This window comes from Cariama cristata, unplaced genomic scaffold, assembly GCF_000690535.1.
Source record: "Cariama cristata isolate BGI_N322 unplaced genomic scaffold, ASM69053v1 scaffold33085, whole genome shotgun sequence".
NCBI lineage: Eukaryota > Metazoa > Chordata > Aves > Cariamiformes > Cariamidae > Cariama > Cariama cristata.
The window spans coordinates 43,697-54,210 of NW_009617514.1; the positions used below are offsets into that span (position 1 = coordinate 43,697).

The 10,514-nt window shown below is 41.6% G+C and overlaps 1 protein-coding gene across 1 annotated transcript in view; it reads right to left on the bottom strand.

Annotated features, from left to right (window-relative positions):
* Nucleotides 1–10,514, bottom strand: part of LOC104161960 (AT-rich interactive domain-containing protein 1B-like) — a gene marked incomplete at its 3' end in the record, with an annotated part of 66,154 nt that overhangs the window by 43,188 nt on the left and 12,452 nt on the right. The window contains exon 4 of the mRNA XM_009700563.1: nucleotides 5,649–5,738. Coding sequence (XP_009698865.1) covers nucleotides 5,649–5,738 — 90 coding nt within the window. The remainder of the gene's footprint in view (nucleotides 1–5,648; nucleotides 5,739–10,514) is intronic.

Here is a 10,514-nt window from a genome sequence, read left to right on the forward strand (position 1 = left end):
TTGAGGGCACAACCCCTCTAACCCCAGTTTTCTGGGCATGACAAATTCCTCCCTGCCTGGCACAGTGTTCCTGGGTACCAGCTGGAGCTCAGCTCCTCCGCACTGACCCACTTGGAGAACGCTATGTGCAGAAGAGGCACTCGAATGTACCTGTGGCTTCGCACTCACTGCATGTCTCAAGCATCTTTCTTTAAGAGCCTGAAACACTTCAGTCTACATCAAGTAAACTTATTACCAAGTCTGATTTAACCTTAAGTGGTGTCATCGCTAACATGGCAAGCAGAAGAATTTTAATGACAAGAATCATTTTATTCTCTAGCTCCTCAGTGCTCTGAATAGATCCCAAATCCCCAAATGAGAGCAAAAAACGTATTCTCAGGGAAAAAGTCTTTTCAAGATCTAAAAGCAAAGTAGAGTATCTTTTTTGTTGCAATAAGAATTCTTTGATCTATTTTCTTCCTTCTGGTTTCTTTTTCTAAGAAGAAAAGAAATTTCAGGGAAAAGAATCTCTGCCATCAAATGTCAGTATTAAGCCATAAATCTGATCAGGAATTGTAAGTGCAAAACACCCGATTGGTATTCTGTGTCTTCCACGCAAGCAAAAACATTTGTGTTTTGTTAGAGGAAAATACATGACAGTGGAATTTATGTGATGACCGCGTACAAATAACCATGCCCAGAAAACAGTTAAAGGGGAGAAAAATATCTATATGAAATCTAATGGGCAAATTAGGAAATTGTAGTTACAGGAATTCAGTTGCTACTTAGTGTTTATAGGGAAGCACAAAGAGAACATCAAAATGCCTGATCACATCCCATCTGTTACTACCTCTTGCTGGATAACATCTTGGCTGCCAAAAAAGCTATTTAAATTTACGACATTGCAGCTACTGATAAATATCACTTCTGTGAAGATCTAATACTAAATAAGGCCTAGATCTGAGGATAAAGCTTACAAGCAGTTCTGTCAAAAAGATCCAAATTTTGCTTAGTATAACACCTGTACTCCTACAAGCCTGCAGCCTCTTACTCCCCATCGGTGATATGTTTTTAATAGAGCAAACAACTGTAAAACAGTCCTCAAAAGCTGGATCATGTCAACAACGGAAAGAAATAAAGCTAGAATGGAAAGAATGACAAAAAAGAAAAAAGAAAAGGTGCTGGGAGGAGGTGGCGGAGAAGAGGAAGGCTACTATTCAACAATTTTGGAGGTGGTTACTCCAGGCACTTTCCACATAGATCTGACAGGCGCAGAATGGTGCCATGAAACTGCCTCCAGCAATGGAATACATTTTCCAGCACATCACAGCAGCTGCAACGGCATCAATTCTGCTTGCAATCCATGTCCAAACAGAAAAGTTCTCTGTGGTCCTATTTCAGCATATCTCAAGGACTAATTAAATCCTCATTACTATCTTCTAATTATTCCAGTGCTCTGGGATTTCACTGAGCAAGTCCCCAGTGGTGCATTAGATGAAAAGGGTTAAATAACCTGTGTTGATTTTGAGACTCCAGATCTATTTCAGACCTTTAGCATATCATCAGCATTATCATGAATATTTAACTACATACTGCTGTGAAAATTATAAGGGGAAAACAATTAAAGATTTTTAAAAAATTAATTCTGACCCATATACATTTGCACTAATAAATAAGGCTTCTTTAAGTATCCCCATTATGAGAGTGCTTGCCAGAGTAATAATGTGAAATCATTAACCATTTCCATTACATTCAGTGGTTTTCAGGAGCTCCCAATTCACTATTTTAATATAAGACTGAAACCGGACATGTACATATCCAACTGCATAAGCATGAAAAATACTACTTAAAAGTAGGTAAGTTTTCTAAGCTTTTTCAAAATCAGGTAAGGAACCATGCATTTCTGCAGGGGTAAAAGTGCCTATTTCAACATTATTGTGACACTTGCTCTCCTGTTAGAGTTTGCAGAAGCGAGTGTTCATATACACAGATGGACATCTCCGTTAGGTTACAAAAGTAAGAGCAGTAGCGTAAGCTAACGGCCGGGACAGAAGGCTTCTTTTTCATGCTGCAGCTTAAGGAAACTGATTTTGGGGGTCAATTTGGATATGCTGGATTTCTCTTCGATCCATACAAATAACTTCTAACCCACTGAGCAGTTCTGGCTACTAAGCACATCCTCAAAGAGTGGCTTCCAAAACCCAAACAGATGAAATAAGTAGGTACGGCTGAAGATAGGGAACTCAAGCCACTGTGTACCTCAATTACTTGCCAAATGGTCATGACAGCTGTGGCATCACTGCGGCCCTACCTCTGGGCATTGACGTAACTGAAGTTTATAAAAAGCTCTGACTTCAACACACACAAAAAATCAAAACTCTGCTTTTGATCATAGTAAAGAAAAATCTGGAGTAGCTGTACCAGAAACAAAGAACAAAACATGCATCCCCCTTTCCCCCAAAAGCACAGCAAGTTTCAATGACCAGCTTAATTAGTTGTGACTACACTGTCGTGTGGGATCCCCAAGTCATGGTAATTGCAGGGATTCAGCAGCAGTTAAATGCACGTGTAGGTGAGCTGCCATGGCCACTCCTGCTTCTCCAAGAGACTTCTGACCCCAGTCCTGCACAGCTGCTCCCTCCGTCTCCAGAGCTCCCCGGCTCTGACAGTCCACTAACGCGTATGGGACTTACCTCAAGTCCCAGTACTTTGAAGGACACGTGAGCAAAGACATAGGTTATGCACATAAAAGTACATGCAATTTCTTCTTGTCTACGTAGACAATGTGTGTTGGTAGAACTGAAAAAGTTTCATTGATTGGGCACCAAACAACAGTGGCCAGTTACCGATTCTGAGATGAGAACAGAAGTGGGCTGCCTAGAATAGCATGCTCCCTTCACGCTGACCCAGGTCCAAATGTCCTACAGCTTGAGTGGGACATGAAAAATTTTCAAATTATTTTTTAAAAATAAGCATTTTTATGCTTATTACAAAAAGCATAAAATAAGCTATATAAAAAGGAAGCTGAAGAGCACAAAAAATCCAGTCCCTCAAGAAATTCCTATTACTGTACACAGGCACATACATTACCACTCCCCTCCTTCCACACGCGGAATGTACATGCCAAAATACGCTCATTGCTTCATGCTGCACTGTATGACAGGAGATGTATAGTCTTCCGCAGGCAAACATAAAAATCCCAGCTGGGTGCTGAGGAACCATAGAAAGTAGGGCAAAATATAATCAAACACTTTCATAATAAAATAAATAAGTGTAAACTTAATGGTTCAAGGTAGTGGTTTAGCATCCAGAAGTGCTACAGCTCAGACTCCACCTGTCAATCAAGCTTCACAATATCTGGTAAGTAACGTTTTTTTCAAGTATTGAAAGCAGACAGTTGTGCTCAAGAAATGATCAGTAGTCTTTTGTTCATTCAGTTCTCTCTCTAAACAAGGAAAGAAATGTCACACAAAATGCTAACCCAAACAACATTACCTTACTCTATGGAGGGTCTCTGGTTTTTTTGTTTTCATTTTCTTTTTTTTTTTCCTTTTCTTTTCGGGAGAAAGTGTATCAGTAAGCCAAGAGTTTAAATTACTGTAACAGATGCCTATGGATCAGGCGTCCTTAGCAGCAACGATTTTCTGCTCAGGTTTTTATCAGTAAATGACAAGCACCTTCCCTTTGAGTCCCATCACTCCCCCTCCTTCCTTTCTTCAAGTTCAGTGGAAACCAGTTCAAGCAAGCAAAGGAATCAACTAATGTAACAGCCTTTTTAAAAGGTGAAGTTTTCCATTTCAAAGGAGCCTCTAATCAATGACAGGGTGCAAAAGGGAACGCACGCATGTTTATGCGCGTATAGCACAGACTTTAGAGAAGCTTTGGGGAACATGTTCTGCAAAATCGATATGTCCCAGCTAGCTGCAAATTTCATATCTGCTGCATGAAACAAATGGACTTCTGCTACAAGTTGGGTCACAAGGATCATGCCTATTACACCAGAATTTGCATACAAAGAGTGCAAAAACTGCAATGTCCCCAAACACATTTTCTCTAAGAACACACCCACAATTCTCACCCCTCTGCACAGAGGAAGAACCAGACTAAATCAACCTGTAAATTTTATTTCTCTCACTGTTATTTACCTCTTTGACTTCCCAGTTACGGCAACTGTCTTCTCCGGTTTACTTTTGAATACCCCCTGCCTCTCCCGACCATACAATGTCCCCCAGTTTTTTTCTACAGCAGCAACGGAGAGGTTCAACCCTTCCAGCTCCGTCAGACCTGCCTAACTCGTCCCCCAAAGCCAGGTGAGGAACACCCACTGCAGAAATAATTATTACTGGGCAGTGTAACACTTTGTGCCAAGACCCAGTTGTGCCAGAAAATGCACATTTTGCTGAGATGCTTGGGTCTGCGAAGGCTCAATCTGATCCGTTCCCGCTGCCGTGTGACTTTCTCTCCCACAGAGCATCATGTATTTGTATTGAGTACTGAGGCCATTCTTTTTTCACCAAACATGTACATTATTCCAAAAAATTTTTAAGGGGAAAATAAGTCCCTGCACTAACGATTGTGTATAAAGAACGACTGAAAAGGAAACAAAACAAATGAGCTGAGTGCCGAATTCTGTGTTTTGTGTGCTCATTAATCAGCATTCCTGAAGGAGGGGACATCCAACACAGAAAACCAGCAAAAATTAAGACTCTCTCTCCTCTTCTTTGTGAGTCCTCTTAGTTCCTCCTGGATGCTATCCCAGAAATTTGTCATTCTGTGAGTTCAACATGTTTCACTGTGAGAAAACTTCTAGCATTTATGGTATTCCCATATGGTGCTATTTGGAATATTTCTGGTAGCAAGACATTTTAGGAGGGGCATTTCATAAATAACTCCATGTTTATCACAGTTATCATGTGTCGGTTTTGCAAGCTTGTCGCTGGCACATGTTAACCACTGCACGGACAGGATGCCCGGTCTACAGCAGTTGATCGTGTGTATGGCCACACAACAAAGCTGTGACAACTCTATTCCATGAGCTAGGGAGGAAGGAGACGAAAGGAAAAGGGCTTAAAGGTTATAAATAGTAACATTAAGGAAAAAAAAAACCCTCTGTTTATTTTTGTGAGCACTTGCTAGGAAGCACCCTTTTAGAACAGTGCCTACAAGGTTTTCCCTTGCAAGATTTCCAAATCTTTGAACCACTTGACCTAAATAGTTGATTTCCCTTTATATTTAAAGATATTTTTATTCTAGAACTGGCTAGCGCACTAGCTATCGTGTCCGTCCAAAGACATCAGAGATGAGAATTTTAAGAACAGTAGCAAAACTGCAGTGATCGTAGCTACTGCTATTTCTATACATCTTAATTCCAAGGTAGACAACAAAAAGTTGAATTGTCTAGGACATGACTCAAGTATTTACTGCTTTTATACTCGGGGCATTCACCGTGTTTTGAGAAAGCCTTGTTCTCCAATTATATTTTGGTGAAATCTGCTATTCAATTGCTCTTTCCCCAGCAAAGGAAACCCCCGAGCCTTTTACAATGAGGACTGTCATTATTTTCCCTGGGAAAAGAAAAGAAATACCAGGAAATCTCACATCGCTAATGTGCGACTTAAAATGAAGGCTGCATTTGGCACCAACTACAAAAGCCCCAACACCTAACAAACCTCGGTCCTGTGGCATTGGTGACTGGCTCAAGGCAGGGTGGGAGCTGGATTCTGTCTGGCTGCCAGGAGGCTGTGGTGGCATCTGACTGCCTGGAACACACAGAGAAAAAAGGGAAAACAGACTTGCTTTTAACATTGCAACGCACAAACCCAAGCCTTGCTGCATTTTTCAACCACTCAACGTCAAAGAAAGTACCACCTGTGTAAGGTAAAGACAGACCTCAACAGGTCTAGCTTTTTTCCTTCTTTTTCTTTTTTCTCCACCGCCCCCCCCCCCCACCCCATGGACGAAAAATGTATAAACATATTTAGCAACAGGCATGGCAAAACGTTCAATTTCATATTGAGTGAGTTCCCAACCTCACCGACATGATCCAATTTATAGCTGCAAATCTCCCGACACATATTCCTGTTGGAGTTTAACAAAATCCAAGTCTGCTGAACAATAGGACTCATCCTGCCGAGCTTAAACTGGCCTCCAGCCAGGCAGACATGGACTGCTGCCAACAATACTACCAATGAAAAATTCAGTCAATACAAAAGTGACTAACAACAGTTCAAAAAGTATTTCAATGAACCAGTGGTTTTAATATTATTTGAATGTCCATGCAGAGTATGGGAATAAAGAGTACTACGTAGGTGCACGTGGTGAAAGTGAAGCATGTTTGAAAGAGATCAAACAGAAAAGGGGTATCTTATTATTCAAATAAAAGCAAAGGAAGGTATTTGTGTATTGAAACATCCACCTGGAACACACAGACCCATTTTTATGGCCTTGTTCAAAATGACCTCCACACCGCGTACCCACCGCTGCCTACCCACCCAAAGGAGAACGGCACTCACGACACAAAAGGTTCCCTTGCAGTGTTACTGGTTGGTAACGCAGGTGCCTGTTGCACTGACACATCTCGCTCACCAGCCAACACCACGTCAAGCCGGGAGGTCCACGCTACCACCCTCCCACCGCACAACACCCCAAGGGCCTCGTCCCTAACAGCCAACCTGCCAGAGCCGGAGCAGGAGGAAGAAGGAGACTGAGACGTCTCCTGGGATTCCTCTCCGCTGCTGCTCTGAAATGCCTGCTCTTGACAGCCCAAGTGGCTTGAAGACCACCTCAGGTTGGGCAGCAAATAAATACTTTTAAGCATTTAGACACTGTAGTGATGAGCATGGTATAAATAGCAGCAAACAGATTTATAGTCCTCAGAAACCGCTCAGATTGTTTTCTGTTTGAAAGAAATGGAAAGAATAAAAACACAGGCAATAGATTTGTGCCTGCTGAGACTCATTTCCCCCTGCTCGGCAGCCGCCCCTCGGCAGTGGTGGGGAGAGAGGATCCTGCGGCCGGTCCCGGGAGCCAGGCTGAGGTGGGGAGCAGGGGCTGCTCGCTCTTCAGGGCGATGAAGGGCCCCAAGTTGGACGTAAAGGCAGGAAAGCAAACGTGTCTGCTCTGCCCCATCCACTTCCCACAGCCTCACAGCAACTGGCTCTTACCACCGACTCTAAAGAAAGACCAGATTGATAAAGAACAAAAAGAAAATCCATAAAATGTGGAGCATAACCACTGCCTAGCTCTTCACATGAGGCACATTTGCACTAAAAACATGACAGTCAACGTTACTGGGAGCAGCTGTGACAACCGTCTCAGAGATGCAAATGCTGGACTAGAGGCAGAATTGCTCCTCCAAAAGACCAAACATGGCACTCGGCGCCCGAGGCTGTGGGATCCACGGCCCATTCACGAACTCTAAGGCATACGACACCAATATTCCGGTTTATGTTTTGATGTCACTCAAGAGCGGGCTGTGGAGACAGTAAATGCCTGCATGATAATGAACGCCTTCTGCTTGACGGGGAGGATTCAGTGACTCAAGACTGTAAACAAACAGCAATTCCATGTTGACACGGGGCACTGCCACTTCCACTGTGTATGCCCGAGGCACCGCTATCAGACAGAATACTTCATGTAGATCTGAACTCTTTAAGATTTTAGCAAACACTTTAAAAAAAAAACCAAAAAAGATATGGCAGGGGTAGTCCTGACTGCACCACGCAGTCCCCACTGGGATCCCCTTTTATGTGGAGGTTTGGCAAACTTTGAGAGACATTAATAGCGCATGGAAGATCTATGCTAGGCAACATATTTTGAATACATTTATACACGGTCTTTAGTTTTTTACATTGATAATAACTTCAGTTACCTGGAAAGGGTCTTATCCTGCACAGGCAGACGTGCAAGCACGGACTGGGAAAGTCAAAGCATAGAACAGTGCGTGTGAGACGTGCTACAAAGAAATCATCTTCATCTGCATCCTTAGGGAATGCAGACTCAGGAGTTTTGCAAATTCATTGAAATTATCAGCCTCTGCAAACATTAACATGATTTTATTAGTCCACTTTTTCAAGTTTACTCCTGTTTTTTTTCTGTATTAAAAAAACTTTAAAGTAACATTTTTGTTTCACAAAGGAAAACAACTCCATTAACAAGACTAACTCTACACATATTCTAACAAGTAATGAACTTGCAAGGGAAATGCCCATTATGCTAATTATCAGTGGGTGCTACAAATTATCCAGGTGCTGGACATGAAAGTATTGCACCAAAACGTTTTCAGTGGAACTGCCATTCTATCCTTAGAAGTGATCTGAAAGGTAAAAGGAGGTTAAGCACCCAAATACCTTTGAAGACTTGAACTGAACTCTTAATTTGGGTATCTAACTCCTATTGATTGGGAGCTGATGACAGGACTTTAAATACCTTTGAAGATCCTGTCTGCCATGCTTTTTAAGTTTCTTTGTCATGAAAAGAAATGACCTTAAAGATTTTCCATTTCTTTCCTTTAAATGCTATTAATCCTTCTCTCTTTCAACCAGTATTGTAACTGGGATTCTTGGAAGACACTTTAAATAATACATGAACAGACTTTTGTGTTTTATTAGGGAAGGAAAACTTCTACGAAAGAAAAACAACCTTTTTTCTTTTTAAACATAAATTCTACAGCTATTTAAGAGAGGAAAATAAAACTCCAACCATTTTTTTCACTGACAGACTACTGCCTCCTTTGACCCACCGATACGCAGACAGAAGTTTAAACAGGGGTGACCTTTTCCCACATTTTGTACAGTGTTGTTGCCACGTTGGTGAGATACTCCACCTGCCAAAACTTACACAAAGTGAATACTAGGGATGTTTCACAATATTTTTATTATGCAAAATCACAGCAAATATAGTAATGCATGTTAAGGGGATAGATCCTGCCACACTTGTTTTTTCACCTGGATTTAGCAAAGGAGCAAAATGGTATTCAAATTTAGATGGCTATCTTGTAACAAAACTACCAAAAGCAGCAACCATAGACTTTGAAAATCTATGCTTGAAACAGAGTCAGGAGAGACTGCACTGCACCTTTGGAAAAGATGGATTGAGAAACATACTAGTTGGCGACTGCATTATGACCAAGTGTAAAAAATTAATTCCTTAGAGTCAACATAGCAAGAAAGAGCAGACCTTTGATACCCTGCTGAGGAGGGGTCCTTACGATGAGTTACGACCAAAATCAGTAACATTTTGAAACATGCTGAGGGCTCTCTGCTCCCATCACTGCAACGACACTGGAGGATGCTCAGCAGTGGTACCCTGGACCAGTTGGACAATACCTCACAGAATTGTGCCCGAACAATTGAATCAAGAAAGCACTTCAGTGATAACAGGTTCCCCCTGGGAAATTACTAGTTAAGGAGGGAAAGAAACAGGAATTTTAAGATGCGTGAGGAACTAGGGAACAGGAGGGCGGGGGACTGATCACAGCCTGTGTTGAAAGGGGAACATTAGGCTGGAGTAAAGGTAGAAGATCTTGGGGGCTGTCTTTGGGACAGTTCTCAATCTGATTTAGGAATTAAGAGCTAGGACTGGATTAATGACATTGGTTGATTACAAAGCAGGGAATCTTAAGTCAATACAGAAAATGATTAAAATACTATCTAAGAAACTGGACCACCTTCTGCTTTGGAGTAACAAAAATGCAAACATTTATACTCACAGATGAGAAATAAAAAAAGCCTAATGCTAACTGGAATGGGAACCAAGAAAAACTACCAGCATGATGTGACAGGAGGTTGAAAGAGCGAGTATTATTTAGCATGGCAAAAACTAAAGCTGTGATTTTGTGACTTCTTTTTAAGAATATGTTTGCAGCTAAATATCCGGGGGGAAAAAGAGCACGATGTTTAGGATGATAATCAAACCATTACTGGAATTTGAAACCACTTCCTCTTAGGAATAATGAGGTCCAGGAAACCCAGTGATTAAGATGAAATCTGGTAAAATAATGGGATTATATCACACAGTCGATGTGACAGTAAAGGTTCACGGACCGGAAGGGACATTCTGGGTCTTGGATCCCTACATCAGAAATGAAAGATCATAATTAGGCTTCTACATGGGATTGGTTTAAATGAGCTTTTCAGGAAATTGAAAGTGAGGTGCAAATGACCTCAAAGGAAAGAACTTTTTCTATGGGTAGCATAAAGGGAAACTGGTGGTGTGGTTTCTGTTATCTCTTTCATCTTACGAAGCTTATGACCCCTTAAGAATAAAGATTATTTTCTTCCTTAATTTATGCACTGTAGCTAAGGTTCCTGTTGTATCACCAGTATTTTTTAAATGACATTCATTCGAGGAAAAAGCAAGGGTTGCCTGCATATCCCCCAAAATTAAGACAAGCAAAATGTTCAAACCTTCCTCATATCTATACAGTAACCTGAGCAAAGACGCTTTAAAAGGCCAGCGACACGAGGACCCTTCCAGATACAGCAGTCGTGGTCTCGCTGAACCGACCTGGGGGGGCTACGCAGAGTCAAGAGAGC